The 23,903-nt window shown below is 39.6% G+C and overlaps 1 protein-coding gene across 1 annotated transcript in view; it reads right to left on the reverse strand.

Annotated features, from left to right (window-relative positions):
• Window positions 1-339: 339 nt before the first annotated feature.
• Window positions 340-23,903, reverse strand: part of LOC149467808 (uncharacterized) — a gene marked incomplete at its 5' end in the record, with an annotated part of 45,609 nt that continues 22,045 nt past the window's right edge. Inside the window, 6 exons of the mRNA XM_089671170.1 lie at window positions 340-467; window positions 3,188-3,287; window positions 8,704-8,736; window positions 13,190-13,240; window positions 15,251-15,316; window positions 20,817-20,867. Of these exons, the coding sequence (XP_089527296.1) occupies window positions 3,228-3,287; window positions 8,704-8,736; window positions 13,190-13,240; window positions 15,251-15,316; window positions 20,817-20,867 (261 nt within the window). The remainder of the gene's footprint in view (window positions 468-3,187; window positions 3,288-8,703; window positions 8,737-13,189; window positions 13,241-15,250; window positions 15,317-20,816; window positions 20,868-23,903) is intronic.

Genomic DNA, 23,903 nt, shown 5'->3' on the forward strand with positions numbered 1-23,903 from the left:
GGACACTTTCTGGTCTGTCCCTGTGGAGCATCTTGAATTAAAGGCCCCAGCTGTGCACAAGGTATGACCCCTTTTCAAGCCTATATAAAGCCACACTCCCCCTATGTTAAGATCCAACCCCATTATTATACTGTCATTTGTCAGCACCTCTACTGCTCATTGAAGTTCTGACATTTGTACAGAACCTTTATATTAGTAGAATATTGTCATACTGTATGTGGTGGGAAATGTGCAATTAAATCGCAACTTGATAGTTACAGCATTAAGAAAAAAAAGGAAATTCTTTTTATATCTCAGAACAATAAATAAAGAACTGTATTTTTCCTAAAATACATTTATTGAGCTGTCACTACAGGAGATTAAATCATCTATTTTGCAGTGTCTTCATTCTGAACATTGCTGGCAGGAAGTGCAATAGGTAACAAGCGGTTTGAAATGATTTGTTGTCAAACCAAAGACAGTGAAATCTGAAAGAGAACACACAAAATGTTAGTCTGACTAAGGTGCAATGTCAAGGCTGTCGTTAAAGTGGAATAGAAATTATAAGTGGAAATAATCAGAGAGTTGGTGGAGTAGGGCCATGTTCCCTAGAGAACATTGGACCATTCCTTAGCCCACTTGCTAAGTTCAGTAGCTGTCCCTCATAACCTTCTTACCAAACCAGCCCACTTGGAAAGCTCAAAGCTGAAAGGTTTTTCCAAAGGATGCATGCACCTAATACTATGTTCTCACAAATCCCAGCTAGTGCATAGTAGCTTGATGTTCATATACAGCAGATGTTTGCTTTTGTGTTGACTTGCAATATGGGAAAATTATGGCACATAACTCATCGTATATCTCTAATTGAACCTACTATTAAGCCCTGTATTAAGCATTGTCTTTCAAATATTGTATTGTGCCTTTTAAAATGTATTACTTTCCTTGGCATTGAATTACAAACATCCTAAGGGCCTCTCCTCCTAAAGCAGTGATATTTTTTATTCTTGGTATGCCCAAGACAAAATCCCTGATGACACTTGTTGGCTAATAGTACATTTCCAGATTAAATCCTTCTACCAAAAATTGAAAACAAAATGTAATGAAGATTTTCAGTTACAATTTAAAATATTAGGAAGGGATTTTTCTTTTTGAGCTACCTTACATTATTAGTAAAACGTATGTAATCCCCCTCATTATAATAAGCTTTACAGTTGAACGTAAGGCAACAAAAAAGAAACACAATAATGCAGCTCTGAAACCATTAAATGTATTTTTCAAATGTTAGCAGTATAAGAACTAAATATGATTTGGTATCAGTCTCTTCCATTGCTTTGTACAGCAGAGCTGAGACTGGAAGAGGGCAAAGCAGGGGCCAAACAGGTTTTCTGCAGTGCTCATTCGGTAACAAGTTACTTGCTGATTGGAGTAGGGAAGAGAGTGACAGATGAGATCATTAGTCTGCTGCTTCACCTTTCACTGTCAGGCTGGGGGGGTTAACAAAGACTTGTAAGTGTTACCTAACAGCAGTAGACTGAAATCATGAGGCATTGGTTCAAATCCCAACCATGGTGTCACCTTGGAGTTTGCATGGCCTTCCTGGGTTTTCTCTGGGTACTCCAGTTTCCTCCCACACTCAAAAGACATGCGTGTAGGTTAATTGAATCCTGTCTAAATTCACCCTAGTATGTGTATGTATGAATGTAAGTTAGGGTTCCTTAGATTGTACATCCCTAGAGGGTTAGGAACTGATGTGAATGTACAATATATATGTATGTAAAATGCTGCATAAATTGATGGCGCTATATAAGTACCTGAAATAAATAATGTTCCCTGTGGTGTGGCACAGATGTGTACATTTTAGATATAGATGGACAGAAATACAAATCTTTTTGATGATAACATAATTCAAAACCTTATTTCAATATATTTATCCACTTCCCGACCGGCCGTTGTATATAAACGGCCGGACGGTGGCACTGCAGGGTCGGGTGGCCATTTATAAATGGCCTCCCCGAGCCCTGCTTGTGCGCTCTCCCCGGGAGCACGCAGCACCGCGATTCGGTGCCCACTGTGTCCTCCGGACACAGTGAAACACCGATTGTCGGACGGGACCTCTGTACGAGGTCCCGATCATGTGATCACTGATTGGCCAATCATTGATCACATGCAAAGTAGTAAGCAAGATGTCACTTCTGACATCATTGCTTACTACGTGTGAAATCTGTGAATGGTCACAGATGTCACATGGTACAAGGCTATTCACAACAGCCTTGTACCATGTGACAAGCTGTGACCAATCACAGCTCACTCAGTAGTTCTCAATGGCTGCAAGAATGCAGACAGAGAGAAAGAGAAATTATTGCTTTTACATCCTATATGGGTGTAAAAGCATTCAATGTAAAAAAAAAAAAAAATCTTCATCACCCCCAAAAATAGTACAGTGTCACCACTGTACTGCTAGGGTGACAGTATGTAAAAAAAATAAATAAATAAATAATATAAAAAAAATAAAAATGTAAAAAAAAGTTTAAAAATTATAATTTTTGGTTATAAACTAATTTGGCTTATTTTTTTGTTTTACTAAAAAGATAACAGAATAAATTTTGGCCAAGATTTATGATGAAATATTATTTATTTGCAAAATTTTATAAGAAAAACACTTTTTTTCCCCAAATTTTTGGATATTTTCATTTACATAGGTAAAAAAATAAAAATCCCAGTGGTGAATAAATACCACCGAAATAAAGTTTTATCTGTCTCAAAAAAATGGTAAAAAATTCATATGGGTACAGTGTTGCATGACCGCGCAATTGTCATTCAAAGTGTGATAGCGCTGAAAGCTGAAAATTGCCCTGGTCAGGAAAGGGGTAAAAGTGTCCGGACAGGAAGTGGTTAAACACTCAGCTTTCAATATAACTGTCTGGTAAAGTGATACTGTCATAAAGGTCCTATTTCAGGCACCTCCTGTTATAGGGCAGTATAAAATACTGACAATTTAGGGGTTTGGGCTAAGCATCATGCAGCTGCTTAATTTGCTTAATCCTTGCTCTGTTTCAATGATTTTGATGCACCTTTTTCTATGACAGCAGCTTTGGCCTGTATCAAAGCCATGTTTATGAAGATTTTATCTACACAAGTATACAGTATATAATTAAGACAGGACATTGATAAACATTATAGCTTGGACAAAAATCAAAATCTTTCTTACATTTGTGTCACTGGGTGACAATCAGTTTGAATTCTTCTCATCATCCTAAAAGCCCACCAATTGCCTTTAAGCCCAGATCAAGATTCAGATTTAAGTTGGTCTAAAATATGGAAAAAAATATATTACTTTTGGACACAGTAGGTATGTGTACACTATGACTACACATGTATTATTTTTGCTGTTTATCTGAAAACTAGCAAACTCATTTTATTGACATAGTTCAATGTAAGTTTATTTTGATTTGGCCTAAAGATGGAATCAAATTGCATATCATTTAAAGAATATGTAAACCCATCATTTTATATTCCTGGTATGTTCTTGATGTACCTTGAACTTATATGAAAAAGTATCTTCTTCGCGTTGTATTGCTTCCTTTGTGTAAAATCCCCAATGTTCCTGCCAGTCCCTCTGCTTTCCTATTCCTATTAAAAATTTACCACACTAGAGCACATCGTAGTCAGTTTTTTTGGCTGTGCTGGGAGGTAATCAAATGATCAGGCTTTTCCTGCCCCCTCCTCCCTGCAGAGCCATATACTGGGAAGATCAGTGTCCTGCTGTTTCTCCTCCCTAATAGTGATGGGTCAAACATCCCTGTGTTTGGTTCGTGGTTGAACATTCAAACTTAAAGAATGTTCGACCGTGAACTTCGAACTTAAAGCAAGTCTATGGGACTCAAACATTTAAATTCAAAAGTGCCCATTTTGAAATCTTATATGCTAATTATTGGCCATAAAAGTGGTATGGGGACTTGGATACTGCCCTGAGGGAGATGAATCAGTGAAAAAAAAATCAGAAAGTTAAATTTTTAAAGGGGCAGTCATTTTTCATTGCTTAAAGTTAAAAAGAAGAAAACTTTCTTTAAATATCATGCCAGGGGGGTCCCCTTAAACTACCTGAAAAAGCTTCACATCTGTACAATGTATAGAACCTGCTGCAGCAAAACTTACATTTTTATTTAAAAAAAAGCAAAAAAAAACAGCATGTGGTCCCCCCTAATCCTTACCAGACCCTTTAGGTTCAGTAGGAAAGTTAGGAGCAAACCCACGGTAAAAGTTTTTTTTTTTTTAAGTGCGTGGGGTTCCCCCTTAAAAGTCCTACCAGGCCTAAAGGGTCCTTTAGGCCTGGTAGCACTTTTAAGGGGAACCCCACCCCCCAAAAATGGGGGAAAAAGTGTGGAGTCCCCCCTAAATTATTACCGGCAGTAATTTTTCATTGCTTAAAGTAAAAAAAAGAAGAAAACGTTCTTTAAATATCATGCCTGGGGGTCCTCTTAAACTACCTGAAAAAGTTGCACATCTGTACAATGTACAGAACCTGCTGCAGTAGGACTGACATTTTTTTTTAAATAACATTTTTATTGAATAAAAAAAAAAACTGTGTGTGGTCCCCCCCAATCCATACCAGACTTTTAGGTCTGGTAGGAAGGTTAGGAGGAACCCCACAGTAAAAAAATGTTTTTAAAAAGTGCGTGGGGTTCCCCCTAAAAGCAATACCAGGCCCTTTAGGCCTGGTAGGACTTTTAAGGGGAAGTTCCCCTCCCAAAAATGGGGGGAAAATGCACAGGGTTCTCCCTAAAAGCCACACCAGGTCCTTTAGGTCTGGAAGAACTTTTAAGGGGAACCCCACCCCCAAACAATGGGAGGGGGAATTGTGGGGCCCCTCCTAAATTACTACCAGACCCTTGATATGAGCATAGGCCTGGCAGGTCAGAAAAGGGGAGGAGAAACAAGAGGTCCCCCTCTCCCTGTGACTTACCAGGCCATGTGCCCTTGGCATTGGGTAGGTGTCCCCACACAGATGGGGACAAGGGCCTCTTCCCCACAACCCTGGCCTGGTGGTTGTGGGATCTGTGGGCAGGGGAGCTCATTACCATCAGGGTACCCCTTTAAATAAGGGGCATCCTGATGCTGCCCCTCCTTGTGAATGAAAAAGGGGTACTTGTACTCCTACCCATTCACTAAAGGGTTACATTTAGTAAAAAATAAAGAGACCAGTCTTTTGAAAAATTCCTTTATTGAACAAAAATAAAACAAAAGTTTTTGACAAGCCCTTTATTAAAAAAAGTGGTTCCATTGTTGTAATACATCAATATTCACGGTGTCCAGCATTGTCACACCACTGTCAACTCGCCGAAATAAAAAAAACGGCATCCACCGACCCATCTGCACCCGCTGAGCACTTGCCTCAATATGACATTTGCCAGTCAGATGTAAACAATTGGGGAGGAGCTAGTTGTGACATCACCGCTAGCTCTGCCCAATTGTGCTGTGATTGGCCAAAGCATTGCACCTGGCTTTGGCCAATCACAATGAACTGCGAGAGTGCACTGCATTGTAGCGTATGGTGGGCCCACAGCCAATGTTCGAGTCAAATTCTCCCTAAGCTCCTTAAGCAGCTGAGAACAGAGGGATTGTGATAATATATAAATATATATATATATATATGTGTGTGTGTCTGTGTGTATACACGTGTATACACAGTTTAAATGGAATGGGTTGTTTTACAAGGTTCACATATACTTTAAGCAACTTTGAAACAACCAAAAAAATATATATATCAGGGAATTATCCTCATAGCTATTGTTGAAGATGTATCCAGAATGTTTCCATTTTTTTGTGCTAATATAGAGACTTTGGGTGTGCTAAACGCACCCAAAAAAATCTTCAGCATTGTACACAGAACATGTGTAGCATGCCCAATCTCTCTGCTCTGTTTCTGAGACCCTTATCCCGATATACAACCATTGTCAGCTTTGATTAATCAAAGCCAGCATTACTGTATACTCAGGGAAGGAGTAGACAGCTGTAGCTGTAAAAAAAAAAAAGCAGTTTAAAGCAGTATTTCTAAATAACATTTTTAGATGCACATATACAAAGATAAAAAGTAACATATGGTTAATTTTGTATCATTATGTTCATTATTCTGCAGATTAAAGGGATGAACCCAGATCTGCACATTATGTCAGTTAAACCAATCTGACAAGTAAAATGTTCCTTTGTTTAACCCTTTACCAACCATTAGTTTACTCTAATCAACCCTAATTAACTCCTTATTCTCCTCTGTTCAAGTATTCATTTCCTGCTGATTTATTAGTTTGTTTCTATTTTGTTACCAATTAATATCTAGCCTTTGTTTTGTTTGTTAATATTTGTACACATTCAACATATATTTAAACATTTCACATTGATAAAAAATGCACAACTAAAAAAAACCCACTTTATTTTATTTGGAAATAACTTTGCAATGCTTTGAACAGAATCATAATTTTAGTGTAATTTTAAATAGGAAACAATTACAGGATACAATGTGAAGTAGCATGATTTATTTTAAACTAACACTGATACAGAAAAAAAAAATCACAATTTCAAAAAAGGGTGTTTTACTGCATATTATTGTCTAAGGATTGCGAAAAAAAATTGTTACAAGACAATATCATGAAAAGAAAGCCTTGTTTTTCCTTAAAAAAAAAAATCCCAATATCTGTATTACCTTGTAAACTTAAGTAATGACAAAGTTATTACCAAATAAACAGATCCACGGCAGAAAATTAATACAGTTGCAAGAAAAAGTATGTGAACCCCTTGGGATTACGTGGAGTTTTGCATGAATTGGGCATAAAATGTGCTCTGAACGTCATCTAAGTCACAACAGTAGAAGAATACAGTCTGCTGAACAGAATACTACACAAACATTAGATGTTGCCATGGTTTAATTGCACATAACATGTAAACATTCACAGTGCAGGGAGGAAAAAGTATGTGAGGCCGTAGCTTAATGACTTCTCCCAGAGCTAATTGGAGCCAGGAGTGAGCCAACCTTGACTCCAATCAGTGTGATGATATTGGATGTGTTGCTAACAGCTGTCCTGCCCTTAAAAAACACACACCTGTTTTGGGTTTACTGGTTTCAAGAAGCACTGTCTGATATGAACCATGCCTCGCAGAAAACAGCTCTCAGAAGACCTACGATGAAGAATTGTTGACTTGCATGAAGCTGGAAAGGGTTACAAAAGTATCTCCAAAAGCCTTGATGTTCATGTGTCCACGGTAAGACAGACTGTCTACAAAGGGAGAAAGTTTAGCATTGTTGCTACTTTCCCTAGGTGTGGTCGTCCTGTAAAAATGACTGCAAGAGCACAGCGCAGAATGCTGCATGAGGTAAAGAAGAATCCCAGAGTGTCAGCTAAAGACCTACAGAAATCTCTGGCACATGCTAACATTTTTGTTGACACATCTACAATAAGGAAAACATTAAACAAGAATGGAGTACATGGGAGGACACCACGGAGGAAGCCATTGCTGTCCAAAAAGAATATTGCAACACGTTTGAAGTTTGCAAAAGAGCACCTGGATGTTCCACAGCACTACTGGCAAAATATACTGTGGACAGATGAAACCAAGATTGAGTTGTTTGGGAAGAACACACAACACTATGTGTGGAGAAAAAAAGGCACAGCACACCAACATCAAAACCTCATCCCCACTGTAAAACATGGCGGAGGGAGCATCATGGTTTGGGGCTGCTTTGCTGCCTCAGGGCCTGGACGGATTATTGTCATTGATGGGAAAATGAATTCCAGAGTTTATCAAGACATTTTGCAGGAAAACGTACGACCATCTGTCCGCCAACTGAAGCTCCGCAGAGGATGGGTGATGCAACAGGACAATGACCCAAAGCATACAAGTAATTCAACAAAACAATGGCTGCAACAGCACAGAATACGCCTTCTGGAGTAGCCCAGTCAGAGTCCTGACCTCAACCCGATTGAAATGCTGTGGCATGACCTTAAGAGAGCGATTCACACCAGACATACCAAGAATATTGCTACACTGAAACAGTTTTGTGAAGAGGAGTGGTCCAAACTTACTCCAGATCGTTGTGCAGGTCTGATCTGCAACTACAGGAAATGTTTGGTTGAGGTTATTGCTGCCAAAGGAGGGTCAACCAGTTATTAAGTCCAAAGGTTCACATACTTTTTCCTCCCTGCACTGTGAATGTTTACATGTTATGTGCAATTAAACCATGGCAACATCTAATGTTTGTGTAGCATTATGTTCAGCAGACTGTGTTCTTCTATTGTTGTGACTTAGATGACGTTCAGAGCACATTTTATGCCCAATTCATGCAAAACTCCACGTAATCCCAAGGGGTTCACATACTTTTTCTTGCAACTGTACATTGCTCTGGTCCATAGAGGATGAACAGGTGTGAGAGCTGAAGTGATTAAAGCTTGTAGTCTAATGTAGGAAAACCTAGCCCTTAATCATAAAGCTTTCAATGAGGCATTATCCCAGTCCAGCTTTTTGCCCTTACAGTTTATCCATCATGTCAAGCCTATTAAAGGTGAAGGAAAAGTATTCAGTGATGATTAGGATACAAATCATAGGTCTCAAGCACTATATTACTATTATAAAAAAAACATTAATTTGCATTTCCATTTAAATAAGGTATCATTTTTGTTTTCTTGTTTATTTATTCAGATATGATATGATATGGTATAGACTGCAAGTACTTACCAGTACTTTACTCAGACCAGTAAGTGTCTTTCCCTAGAGCCATAAAATAGATTTATTACCAAAAATAAATATATCACATTGTTTGAATACAATATTGATAAAAAAAGAAGCTATATGGATGGTGGCCTCATTCATGAATTGAAATGTTGGTATATTTATTAAGCCAATTTAAAAATGACTGGAGGTCTTGCATGCTCAGATATGATTTACTGTAAAGGCATTATTTATAATAGTTTAAACACTGAACTGTGTGGACGCCTTGATTATATGGCATTTTTATTGACTAAAATGTGAATTTAATGCTTATAGTGACATAATTTGTTTTCTGTGTACCTGAATGCCCTGAGCAAATTTTTGTAGGTGCATATGAAGTGCTTTGAAATGGAAGTGATGTTGACCTGTGGAACTGGTTCCTTTTATTCTGCATAAATATAGTATTTAAACCACTTGCCTACCGAGCACTTTTACCCCCTTTGTGCCCAGGCCAATTTTCATTAGGTGACATGGATAGGCAGCACTGATGGGTACTGATAGGCTGCACTGATGGGACGGCACTGGTGGGCATTGATGAGGAGGCACTGATGAAGCTGCACTGATATGCAGCAATGATGGGCACTGATAGGCGGCACTGACAGGTGGTGCTGACTGATGGCACTGACTGACAGCACTGACTGGTTGCACTGATTGGCAGCACTGCTGGACACTGATGGGCACAACTGCTGGGCAGCACTGATGGGTGGCACTGATGGGTGGCACTGATGGGCACTGGTGGTTGGCACTGCTGGGTACTGGTGGGTGGCACTGCAGGGCACTGATCATCAGGCCAATCTGCTCTGTGGCAGCTGCCAGTTATCAGCAGTACTTTCCTCACACTGTCACAGCGTGAGGAAAGTGCTGCCAATAATCAGCAACTGTGTTTACCTGGTGATCTGCTGTGTCATTGGACACCGTAATCAAGGAGATCGCCAGGTGCGCACTGCTGGGGGCGCTCAGAAGGGCACATTCTGGGAGGATAAGCAGCACTGATGGGCACTGATAGGCAGCACTGATGGGCACTATAAGGTGACATGGATAGGCAGCACTGATGGGCACTGATAGGCTGCACTGATGAGGTGGCACTGGTGGGCATTGATGAGGAGACTCTGATGATGCTGCACTGATATGCAGCAATGATGGGCACTGATAGGTGGCACTGATGGGCACTGATGGGCTACACTGACAAGCGGCGCTGACTGACGGCACTTATTGACAGCACTGAGTGAAGGCACTGACTGGTGGCACTGCTGGGTGGCACTGCTGGGCACTGATAGGTGACACTGCTGGGCACTGATGGGTGCAACTGCTGGGCAGCACTGATGGGGGGGTCACAGATGGGTGGCACTGATGGGCACTGGTGGGTGGCACTGCTGGGCAGCCCTACAGGGCACTGATCATCAGTGCCGATCTGCTCTGTGACAGAGTGAGGAAAGTGCTGCCAATAAACGGCAACTGTATTTACTGAGTGATCTGCTGTATCATTGGACACAGCGTTCACGGAGATTGCCTGGTGCCCGCCACTGGGGGCGCTCAGGAGGGCGCATTCTGGGAGGAAATCATATGAGGCCCTCCCACAACTGGACAACCGTGCTGTAGCCATCATTTGTCATCTTATTATTGCATGCAGCATTTTACTACAACATATATCACATACAATTAACTGAATTTTTCAAAACTGGAGCAGCCAGAATCTTAGGGCAGTTGGACATAGTAGCCAATCGGCTTCTAACTTCATCTTATTCAGGTAAGCTTTAAAAATGAAAGATAGATGCTGACTGGTTGTCATGCACAGCTGCTCTGCATTCTGGTGCTCCAGTTTTGATAAACTTCCCTCAATATGTTTTACATAAACATCTGACAGAGGAGCAGTTTACCAGCAATGAAAGCATTTGTCCATAGCAGTTAAAGCGGTAGTAAAGTCTGCTTGTTTATTTATACCTACAGGTTCACCTATAATAAGGCTTACCTGTAGGTACAGTAAATATCTGCTAAACGTGTACTGTTTAGGAGATATTTTCTTTAGTAGCAGCTGGTGACACCACCAGTGCATGGGTGCATACTAGTACATTTTGTTCTTAACCTGCAGGGGGAAGGGTGTTTTTTCGGTGGTTTACTACTGCTTCAAGTCATTAACATCAAACACTAGGGGCATATTAATAAAGTAGTGAATGTGACTTTCACAAAATGTTCTCTGCAGATGTGTTTTCCTGATGTATGTGTTTTAAACTACAGGGAATTAATAACCACATGCCTAATGAAATGTCACATTTTCTGCTTTATAAAAGTGGCCTAAACAAAATGGGATATATTGCTCCTGTATAGCAGGGCCAGCCTTCAAATTTCTCTTATGAATAAAGTGCCATCATCCTCTTGGAGTTAATAAAAAAGTGAAACTAAATTTTTATTGGTGGTTTTTAGAGTACATTGTGTTTTAAATATCTCCAAGGGATTATGGAAGTTCCTGTCAACTAGACATGTGTGTTTTGTTTCATTTTTCAGATGCAAATTTCATTTTTTGGAGATTTGGATGAATCTCTGAATGGACATAGTAATTAATGTAAATGAATCTGAACAAAGTTATAACAAAACTAATGAATGCATTTGTTTCATTCGGATGACATCACATGATGCAATAGTAGTTTGTGGCCATTGGGGAAAATAATTAAATTTTTAAATTAGTTTGATAATTCAGATTCAGAAAACGACTGGATATGAATTTCGTTCCATTCATTAATTCAGATGCACATGATGCCAGTCGGTATTTTACAATGAGCTCATGCCAATTCTCTTGATGGGTTGGACTAGTGTCCGAAAATATTTAATCCTTCTGATTCAAATATGTCCAATTCAATAATGTACAGAATACATAACAATCTTCTGGAAAAATTGCAATGTTTTGCAAATCCACCCAAACCAAAGAATATACGAAACAAATGCCAAAGATATGAAATGGATTATGAAAACAAATCGGTTCAACATAACAAATGTTCTAAAACTTCTTCAATGAACGGATGCATCCAAAACAAAATTAACGTTTCTGACGTGCACATGTCTACTTTCAACTTTTCTGGATCTGTTCTTTTGCAAAACAAATACCTCGTCAGCCTTTTTATTTTACTTTTTTGTCACAGAAAGCAAAAGACAGAAAGTGAAAAAAATTGTGACAGTATATCCATCACATTGAAATACATAAGAAACATAAGTAAAAACACCAATACATGGACCATTAAATAGAGAAAACAGTAGAGTGTTTCTTTTCAAGCATAGTTTGCACTTAGGAAACTTGGAAATCTATTTAGCTGAAATCACGTTGCCCATCCCTATGCACTGCTGGTTCAGAAGAGACCATTGTTGATTAAAACCAGTTCCTAAAGAGCTCATGTCTATTAGCTTTGTAATGCTGACCAAGAGTGGCCACACACAATTCATTGAGATATTGGGAAAAAGTAGGGTTTTCTAACTTTTTAATGTGGTTCATGTTGTCAATTTAAATGCAAACCCACCGCTCTATAGCACAATACTGCTTTAGGGTAGCCCCGCGCTGTCATTGGCGGCTACGGCTGTCAGTCACCAGGTCCCGGCTGGAGATTCCCCGCCGGCAACTGGCGATCACCAAGGAACACTGACAGGGGAGAGGTCTGTATGTAAACAATACAGATCTCTCCCTTGTCAGCTTCAGCATGCTGCTTTGTTTTGCTCTGCATAGCAGAGCAATACAAAGCAGCATGCTTACACAGTAAATCACACACAGACAAAATAGTAAAACAGCACACAGTTTTTTTTTAGCAAAGACATGTAGCAGAAAACATTTTGGCCTAAATTTATGATGAAATGTGATGTTTTCATTTTTTTACTGGACATGTTTTATTGCAAAAAGTCAAAAATATTTTTTTTTCAAAATTGTCGGTCTTCTTTTGTTTATAGCGCAAAAAATAAAAAACACAGAGGTGATCAAATACCACTGAAATAAAGCTCTATTTGTGGGGAAAAAAAGAACATAAATTTAATTTGGGTGCAGCGTTGAATAACCACACAATTGTCAGTCAAAGTAACGCAGTGCTGTATCGCAAAAAATAGCCTGGTCATTAAGGGGGGCGTAAATCTTCCGGAGGGCAAGTGGTTAAAACATCAAAGAAGATCACCTCGTATGCTACTGGACTTAAACCACAAAATAATTAATGATGAATCATGTTAAATAATAATATAATGGTTAATTCGGTCAGTATCTAAACACAATTAATACTTGGACATCTTGCCTGAGGTGATTGTAGCCGTATTAGTGCACTTGTGACAGAAACAATTGAGTACTGACGTGATAATTTTTTTATTTGCACTAACATGTTAGTGCAAATAAAATAAATATCACATCAGTACTCAATTGTACTTGGACATCTGTAATGCAGAGATCTAATGAAATTCCTTGGTATAAAAAGTGTACAATCTGACTTACCAGTAGCTTGCAAACAAAATTTAACAGTTTGCCTTTAATCTTTAGATCATCCTGAAGAAGAAGAAAAACAGACATGTATTTTATTTTTATGAAGCAGTTTGTTTAAAGATATAAAATAACTTAAAACGTATGATCTTTAGTGACAAATACTAGTGCTCCAAAGTAAAGCATGCCAAAATAGGGTATATAATGTATAATAAATATATGTGTAAATTATTTATTAATGTGTGATTTTTCTAATATGTCCAAATATTATGTTTTTGTACTGTATTTTATACTGTATATTGTCTTTGAAATACGCTCAGTTCATTAAGGCGTGAATTATCAAGGTACTAAAAAATACAGAAATGTTGATATGTGCTGTCTTTATTTGCATACACAATTGTATTTAGAATGCTTCTAGTAAATTCCACATGTACCCCACAGATGTTCAAAACAGGAGACTGCATCATATTGTAAGATAAATTCATTATCATGTTTGTGAAACATCCCTGTAAAAGCTTATTACAAGACATTGCACTGGATTTAAAGATAACCAGTCACCAGCCCATTCACTTTAACAACTATCTTTCCATAAAGCTATACAGTATGTGCATTTAATGTATTGTGACATGTTATTTGTCAATGAACACCTCCCTTGTGCTGACATCCTAAATCTCATAGAGTGATGCTGGGTGCCCCAGTCTTGAATATAATGTCTGAAGCCCAAGCAAACTAAAGTGACAGCCTAAAGCATTCCCCATTGCTCTTTTCCTAGCAGCTATATTACAAGTTATGCACAGACTATAAATGGTTGTAAAGGCAGAACATTTTTGTTTACCTTAGGACATTCTCTGCATTATGGTAAACAAAAACCCTTCCTGTTTTCAACCCCCCCCCCCAGCCCCCCAAATACTTACCTGAGCCCAAACTCAGGCCAGCACTGTGCCCAAGAGCAGCGTCTCTCTTTTTTCTCTCTCTCTCCTCACTGGCCATGGAGGCAGCACCTGGCTCCTGCTGCTGTCAATCACAGCCTGTGAGGAGGGAGTGGGTGTCAATGGACACACAAAGTCTGGCTCAGGATCGAGCCCTCATGAGTGACTCCAAAGCAAGCTGCTTGCTATGGGGCAGTCAGTAGGAGGGAAGAACCAGGAATGCCAGCGGGGGTCCCTAGAAGAGGGGGATCAGGGCTGCCCTGTGCAAAACCATTGCACAAGACAGGTAAGTATGTTTGTTATTTTAAAAAGAAAATAGTTTTGTCTGTACAATCCTTACTCTCAGAAGTGAAGGAGGCTATTAAATGGAAGGAGGTAAGGGAGTTAACTTTTAATCTAAGGAATGAACTTGACAAAAGCAGTCAAATTTGCTAGTAAGATGCCTGTAACCTGGTGTTCATAAAACACCTAATGCCAAACCCACAACTCTGCAGAGAAGAGATTTCCAACTGTTCCCATTTGCACCTTTTTGCAGACAATTTTATTTTCCAAGGCCATCCAAGTCCACCTTATTCTAATAATTCATACCCAGGATGAATACTCACAACACAGAATGCCTACAACCCAGTCCTTTCTAGGTTGCATGGACGTAATCTTATTTATTATTTATTTATTTCAGGTACTTATATAGCACTGTCAATTTACGCAGCACTTTACATATATATATTGTATATTCACATCAGTCCCTAACCCTCAAGGGGCATACAATCTAAAGTCCCTTACCTACATTCATACATATACTAGGGCCAATTTAAACAAGATCCAATTAACCTACCAGCATGTATTTGGAGTGTGGGAGGAAACCAGAGTACCTGGAGGAAACCCACGCAGACACAGGGAGAACATGCAAACTCTAGGCAGGTGGTGGGTGGGATTTGAACCAACGACCATAGTACTACCAGACGGAAGTGCTAACCATTTAGCCACTGTATTGTTATTTAGTCAATAAACTGTCTAGTATCTATTAATTTATGTTTTAAAGAATAGATGAACATAGTTTAGAAATTGCTTCAGAGTTTTACACAGAACAGTAAACCTAAATATGCTAAAGATATGTCTTAGATATTAATAGATGTTGGAAATTTACCGCAATTTTGAGGATTTCATAAACCAGTCTATCAGCAATTTTTCCGGCATTGTCAGTAATTTGTTCCTATATTTGTAAAAAGTTAGACATTAGACATTCATATATACATATATTACTATAAGACATACAATAAGTTTATGACAGCAGCGTTCGTATTCATTGTGTCATGTGATAAAGCTCTAAAAAACACAATTGACTTTTGGTATTTAGCTCTGCCCACCTATGGTAAGCTTTATTCACACTCAATCTCAGACATTCTCGTCACAATACATAAATGGAAGACAGTGCATGTTTTGTTTCTTTAAAGCGGTACTAAAGGCAAAATCAATAATGACATCTATAATACAGTCTGTCACTAGTATTGAGAAAGCAGTCTTTGTTTTTCTGAATATCTCCTGTAAGTGATATTTTCTGTTGCTCCTGTTATTTTGCAACTTATTTTAACAGACCAGACTGTACAGAAAAAGTGGAAGTTAGAGTAACACTGACGGGGTGCTTACAATGTTCAGCTTTTATTTTTGTATGTAAAACCTTTATCCCAAAAAGGAGAACAGTGTTCTGTAACTGCTTAAAAAATGTTAGCAGAAGTTAGGATTTAATTTCTTAGTCACTTATGTAAACTCCATCTACTCTCTCTAAACAGTGCTGCTGTCCAAAGGTGCTTCTGTTGCTCCTCCACTGATCCAGAAGTCACCCTAAGACAAACAGAATGGGTAACCCTTTTTCCGCCACCAACTTATGTCATACATCAGCAGTGGTGGGGTGTTTCACACACACTTCCAGCTGCTAGAGAAGACAGGAAAATCTGACAAACCAAACGTTGGTTGTAAAGTGGAAGTGAATGGGTGACTATACAGCCACTAGAGCGCTTCCATGCACCCCTGGTAGTTTTCCCACCCTAGTGCAAGCCACCCACCATGTTTCCGTGGCTCCGCAGTCCCACCTCAGCAACAGGAACTGGCATGGCAAGTGCCACCAGGTAGAGGGGAGAGATACCGGTGAACATCCATTCACTGATCCCCCTACCTAAAATGAATCCGCAACGTGCAACACATAATTTCCGGGTTCAGCAGTGGCTTCATTAGCTTTAATGGATCTGTGCTTCATTAGCTTCAGTGGAGGGCAGGTGAGACATCAGGGGTCTAATAGATGTCCTTTCACAACAAAATAATACCATATAGAGGTCCTTTGGTCCCTTGTGTGATAAAAATTTTTAAAAATTAAAGTGACACCCAAAAACTTAAAGAATAAGTTCACCTTTCATAATATTTTACATGTTAACGCCCATATTCAGGGTGTAACATGTAACATGTTACGATCAGATCAGCCCCCACCCCCCCCCATCCCGATCCCTGTTTTGACAGTTACCAAGGAATCTTCTTCCCCCTTGCTAGCTGTCAAATGTATTTTCAAAAACACATGGCCCACATGGCCGTGTCACTCATTCACAGTCATCTGTGAATGAATGACTGACAACCTTAGCGGCTGTCAGCTTGTAGTCCTCAATGAACTACCATAGCGCTGTGGAGCGCCGTGGTAGTTCATTCATTCTTCCTGTCAGTATATCTGCGTGCTCCTACATTCCATACAAGCGAGTAGATATACTGACAGATCTGCAGGAGACTGCATGGCACCAGCGATCTGCTGATTGCTGGTGCAATGTTTTCCAAGCTCCTGCAGACAAAAATAATGAATGCATATTCTTTAACTTGCAAAAAAATGTGCATGTATTATTTTTTTCTAAAAGGCAAACATATCCTGTAAACCCCCCCCCCCCCCCAAAATAGAACCTTCACCATTTCCCAAATACATGCACATAAGAGCATAAACAGACCAATGGTACAAACATGTTGATTGTGCTACACATGTTACATATATCAACACACATCATCGTAGGAGCAATAATTCTAGATCCATTATTCATGGCTAACTCTAAACTGATGACTAGAGATGAGCGAATTATTCAAAAATTCGATTCGGCTGATTCGCGAATTTCAGGAAGAAATTTGATTCGATGCGAATTTATTCGCTACGAAGTTAACTTATAAAAAGGGTTTCTAGGCTTCAGAGAGCCTTTAAATTAGTGCAGAACACTGTACCTTTAATTTAAATGCCCTTGGAGATGAGGAAGGAGAAGGAGAAGGATGAGAAGAAGGAGAAGGAGAAGGATGAGAAGAAGGAGAAGGATGAGAAGAAGGAGAAGGAGATGGATGAGAAGGAGAAGGATGAGAAGAAGGAGAAGGATGAGAAGAAGGAGAAGGAGAAGGATGAGAAGAAGGAGAAGGAGAAGGATGAGAAGATGGAGAAGGAGAAGGATGAGAAGAAGGAGAAGGAGAAGGATGAGAAGAAGGAGAAGGAGAAGGATGAGAAGAAGGAGAAGGATGAGAAGAAGGAGAAGGATGAGAAGAAGGAGAAGGAGAAGGATGAGAAGAAGGAGAAGGATGAGAAGAAGGAGAAGGATGAGAAGAAGGATGAGAAGAAGGATGAGAAGAAGGAGAAGGATGAGAAGAAGGATGAGAAGAAGGAGAAGGATGAGAAGAAGAAGGATGAGAAGAAGGAGAAGGATGAGAAGAAGGAGAAGGAGAAGGATGAGAAGAAGGAGAAGGATGAGAAGAAGGATGAGAAGAAGGAGAAGGATGAGAAGAAGGAGAAGGAGAAGGAGAAGGATGAGAAGAAGGAGAAGGAGAAGGATGAGAAGAAGGAGAAGGATGAGAAGAAGGAGAAGGATGAGAAGAAGGAGAAGTATGAGAAGAAGGAGAAGGATGAGAAGAAGGAGAAGGATGAGAAGAAGGAGAAGGATGAGAAGAAGGATGAGAAGAAGGAGAAGGATGAGAAGAAGGATGAGAAGAAGGAGAAGGAGAAGGATGAGAAGAAGGAGAAGGATGAGAAGAAGGAGAAGGATGAGAAGAAGGATGAGAAGAAGGATGAGAAGAAGGAGAAGGATGAGAAGAAGGACAGTTCTGTGACAGTTTCTGTCTATTTCTGACAGTTCTGTGACATTCACTCCATACAGCGGTTGAAACATTGTATCTATTTGTTTCCATAAATGGATCCATTTATGGAAACAAATAGATACAATGTTTCAACCGCTGTATGGAGTGAATGTCCCAGAACTGTCAGAAATAGGCTATTTCTGACAGTTCTGTGACATTCACTCCATACAGCGGTTGAAACCGCTGTATGGAGTGAATGTCCCAGAACTGTCAGAAATAGGCTATTTCTGACAGTTCTGTGACTCTGGAGCTCTAAAAATCTCTAAAAAGCTCTAAAATAAGAATAATTCCAAGCCGGCAAAAAGTGTATCTGCAGAGCTCCTCTAAGTGTATCTGCAGAATAGAGGAGCTCTGCAGATACACTTTTTGCCGGCTTGGAATTATTCTTATTTTCATCCTACTTCTTCTTCTTCTTCTTCTTCATCCTCATCCTCATCCTCTTCTTCTTCTTCTGAGGATGAGGATGAAGAAGAAGAAGTAGGATGAAAATAAGATTAATTCCAAGCCGGCAAAAAGTGTATCTGCAGAGCTCCTCTAAGTGTATCTGCAGAATGGAGGAGCTCTGCAGATACACTTTTTGCCGGCTTGGAATTATTCTTATTTTCATCCTACTTCTTCTTCTTCTTCATCCTCATCCTCTTCTTCTTCTGAGGATGAGGATGAGGATGAAGAAGAAGAAGTAGGATGAAAATAAGAATAATTACAAGCCGGCAAAAAGTGTATCTGCAGAGCTCCTCTAAGTGTATCTGCAGAATAGAGGAGCTCTGCAGATACACTTTTTGCCGGCTTGGAATTATTCTTATTTTCATCCTACTTCTTCTTCATCCTCATCCTCATCCTCTTCTTCTTCTTCTGAGGATGAGGATGAGGATGAAGAAGAAGAAGAAGAAGAAGAAGTAGGATGAAAATAAGATTAATTCCAAGCCGGCAAAAAGTGTATCTGCAGAGCTCCTCTATTCTGCAGATACACTTAGAGGAGCTCTGCAGATACACTTTTTGCCGGCTTGGAATTATTCTTATTTTCATCCTACTTCCTCTTCTTCTTCTTCTTCTTCTTCTTCATCCTCATCCTCATCCTCTTCTTCTTCTTCTAAGGATGAGGATGAGGATGAAGAAGAAGAAGAAGAAGAAGAAGTAGGATGAAAATAAGATTAATTCCAAGCCGGCAAAAAGTGTATCTGCAGAGCTCCTCTAAGTGTATCTGCAGAGCTCCTCTAAGTGTATCTGCAGAATAGAGGAGCTCTGCAGATACACTTTTTGCCGGCTTGGAATTATTCTTATTTTCATCCTACTTCTTCTTCTTCTTCTTCATCCTCATCCTCTTCTTCTTCTTCTGAAGGATGAGGATGAAGAAGAAGAAGAAGAAGTAGGATGAAAATAAGAATTCCAAACCGGCAAAAAGTGTATGTGCAGAGTTCCTCTATTTCTGACAGTTCTCTGACAGCTCCTTCACATGTACAGCGGTTGAAACATCTGTATCCTAAATGGAAACTAATAGATACAATGTTTCAACCGCTGTACATGTGAAGGAACTGTCAGAGAAATGTCATAAATAGCGGAGCTCTCTGCAGGGACACTTTTGCCGGCTGATCGGGAAAAATCCGATTCGCGCACCCGAAGTAGGCAAATATTCGGATTCGCCGCGAATCGAATTTTTCCTGAAATTCGTATCGAATTCCAGTTCGCCTGGTTCGATTCGCTCATCTCTACTGATGACATTTAGGAAACATCATCTGTGAAAAATGTATGGTTTTGAGGTTTGGCACAGGGGCATACAATTTTAGGGCTTGACATGTTAGGTATTTATTTCCTCAACCCAGTCATATGTCTGCATATGTGTTTCATAAAGTTAACTTAAGTGTATTTTCACTGAACTTTACACATGATAAACTGTTGCGGTATTACCATGTGACATAATAAATTGACACTACCATTGTTTTGTTCTCCAGCGTCACTGCTTTCAGAAAATGTATAATGTTTTGGGGGTTTAAATTATTCTTCAGGGCTATAATGTTTTTTTTTAAACATGTGCAAAATACTAATTGGCTCTGGCAGAAAAAAGGGTACACTTGTGAAAGCCTGAAAATAAAGTCAGCCATGTATTGTGTCTCTTTGTGTTCAAACCAGCTGTGGAACCACAAGATGAGCTGAGGACTCATAATTTCTGTTCATATGTAGAATGCACCATCTGAGACAAGGTTACCACCCATTCAAAAGTCTATGCAAGCACTGTTAGAAGAAACATTTACCTTGCTTTATGAATGGTAAAACAAGTGACAACATTTTGTTAATGGTGTTGCAGATGTTGCTGCCAGGCACAGTGCCATTTTAAAATGATACTGGCTGTGGGCAGTGGTAGGTGGGTCAGGCAGGTGGTGGAATATTCAGTTGCTAGCCAGAAGATGAATCAATCAGCTTTCTTATCCTACAATGTTTAGAGCGAATATTCAAATGTTATCTCTCTGATACCATGATTGTTTTCTATAAACTCTGCCATTTATTTTGAGAGCAGTAAGCAATCTGTTGTGAATCCTATGTACTATGAAAACACAATTATTAAGTATATTGCATACCAGAATATTTGTTGTACCTAGAACATCATCAAGAGAACAGCCAACGTCTTTCTGAAAGATACGGTATAAAAGTTAATTTGTGACTTAAATAATATGGTAGGGAATATATCTACGCAAAACTTTGTTGCACGCACTGGATATTCTGCTCTAAAAATGATTGTCTTTCTTATCTTAGAATGTTGGGGATATGCAGTATGCATTTCAAACTGGTACGTGAAAGTAGATAGTAAATACTAGAAATTAGGTAGATTGATTTGAAAACATACAGTACCGTATATTAACCACATCCAGTCCGGACACTTTTACCCCCTTCCTGACCGGGGCAATTTTCAGCTTTCAGAGCTATCACACTTTGAAGGACAATTGCGCGGTCATGAAATACTGTACCCATAAGACTTTTTTAACATTTTTTTGAGACAGATGAAACTTTATTTTGGTGGTATTTATTCACCGCTGGGATTATTATTTTTTTTTTGCTATGTAAATGAAAATGTCCAAAAATGTTGAAAAAAAGCATTTTTCTTATAAAAGTTTGCAAATAAATTATATTTAATCATAAATCTTGGCCAAAATTTATTCCGTTATCTTTTTAGTAAAAAAAAATAAGCCAAATTAGTTTATAACCAAAAATTATAATTTTTAAACTTTTTTTTTCCATTTTTATTTTTTTTTATATTATTTATTTTATTTTTTTTACATACTGTCACCCTAGCAGTACAGTGTCACCATGGTGACACTGTACTACTTTTGGGGGGTGATGAAGATTTTTTTTTTTTTTACACTGATTGTTTTTACACCCATATAGGATGTAAAAGCAATCATTTCTCTTTCTCTCTGTCTGCATTCTTGGCAGCGATTGAGAACTACTGAGTGAGCTGTGATTGGTCACAGCTTGTCACATGGTACAAGGCTGTTGTGAATAGCCTTGTACCATGTGACCTCTGTGATCATTCACAGATTTCACACGTAGTAAGCAATGATGTCACAAGTGACATCTTGCTTACTACTTTGCATGTGATCACTGATTGGCCAATCAGTGATCACATGATCGGGACCTCGCACAGAGGTCCCGTCCGACGATCGGTGTTTCACTGTGTCCGGAGGACACAGTGGGCACCGGATCGCGGTGCTGCGCGCTCCCGGGGAGCACGCACAAGCAGGGTGAGGGGAGGCCGTTTATAAACGGCCACCCGACCCTGCAGTGCCACCATCCGGCCGTTTATATACAACGGCCGGTCGGGAAGTGGTTAAAGTGGTTGTAAATTAATTTTTTTTAATAACAAAAAGGTTAATACTTACCTGCTCTGTGGAGCAATGGAATTGCAAAGAGCAGACTCGAACCTACTCTCTTCAAGTCCCCTGCCATAGCTCCTGACTGTCCAGTGCCCCCATAGGAAGCTGGCACAGACAGTGGGACTCGAGTCCGCACCCACTCCCTCATCAATGGCTTTGACTGACAGCAGCAAGAGCCAATGGCTCCCGGGACCCCAGAAAAGCCTGTGAGACCAGGCACTAAACAGAGAGAAGAGCTGCAGGTGTGCACAGTGCTGGATTGAATGAGGGCTCAGGTAATTAAAAGGGGGAGAGGGAGTGAGGGGGGGTGCTGATGCCTAATGATTTTTTACCTTAATGCAAGGAGTGTAATAAGGTAAAAATTGGTTAGACTTTATAACCATTTTAACACAAAAAAGGTTTGAAAATAAACTGAGAGACAAATGAAACATTTAGAGTAATATAAACGTTTGCAGTTACATAGATTTTTAGATACACATATCAAGACCAGAGGTAGAAAAGGGAGATTTGAGGAGGACAGAGAACCAGAGGAATTCCATTACAAATGAGGTACAGTCACTCCAAATGTGGGACAGTTGGGAGCTTTGTATACTGAAGCAGTGGCTTTCAGGGCCAATTTACATGTGTGCAGTGAGTTAGTGCATGCGTTTTAATGCATGTTGTAGTAATACACATTTCTGCAATGCATAGACAAACATTGTCTCTTAGACTATATAGGCAAGTGAGAGAAGGAGCATGTAGCTCCCTACCAAGTGGTTGTAGAACTGAATAAACAACAGGTTAACAATAGAGTGTGTTTACAATAGGATAACGTCTTCTCATTTAAAGCCCCATTTTAGGATAACATCATATAATCACTATAGTAAAAAATAACCTTAAAAGACCTTTTTACTTACCCATAGCCATGGTCACATGATGCTCTGGCCTAGAACCTTCTCCTCTTCTGTTTGCTTGGTTTACCTGGTTTGAGGCCTTCTTTGGGTGTACTGTACGGGCACTTTCTATAGTATGGCCTATAGCGGGCTTCTCTTAGGACTGAGGAGAAGAGTAATGTCAACAGAGAGGAGTGGAGGGGACCAGCGTGCTCAGGAGCACTTTGCAGAAATGGATTAGCAATGCCCCCCTTGAAACAACGGAGATGTGGGATTTGGATGGGGGACTTAATTGAGTATATCTGTCTTCACAAGGTAAGAGGAAAAAAGCCTAATAGAATGAGTTAGAGGGCTGGAAAAAAATAGTAGGGCTTTGGGAAGGGAGGGCTGGAAAAAAATAGTAGGGCTTTGCCTAAATTCTTTTGATTTTCTTTGTCTTTTGTTTCTTCTTTTATTTCTACATATCTGTCTATATTTTCTTTGCAAGCAATCCTTATTTCTTATCACTTTTGTTCTGGATGAATTGTGTACATTTTTTAACACTTGCATTTTGGTTATCTATTGTTTTGTTTGCATCTAACTAGGGTTGAGCTAGATTTCAGTCTGAATCCTTGTTTGGTCGAACTAGAAAAGAAGCTGCAGGTGCTGGCCCAGTCACCTGTGTCTGGGGCATTCCCTGTCCCACAGTTTCAAAAGTTAACATTAAGCAAAAGGCTCTGCTATGAGATATTTTTTATATGATGGTACATTGAGCCACTGTCACGTCTATGATAGTGAGCTCTATCAAACCACAGCTTGGGCTTCCCCAGGGCGTGGAGTCTAAGCCCCAGCCTACTTGTTCACCAGGGCCCCTGATTGTGGGGATGGACTTGGAGCAGGCTGGAACCAGGTCGCGGCCCCCAGGTACACCCAGCTGAGGTAG

The sequence above is a fragment of the Staurois parvus genome, unplaced genomic scaffold, assembly GCF_062004578.1.
Source record: "Staurois parvus isolate SC_StPar_1 unplaced genomic scaffold, SC_StPar_1.0 ptg000099l, whole genome shotgun sequence".
Classification (NCBI taxonomy): domain Eukaryota; kingdom Metazoa; phylum Chordata; class Amphibia; order Anura; family Ranidae; genus Staurois; species Staurois parvus.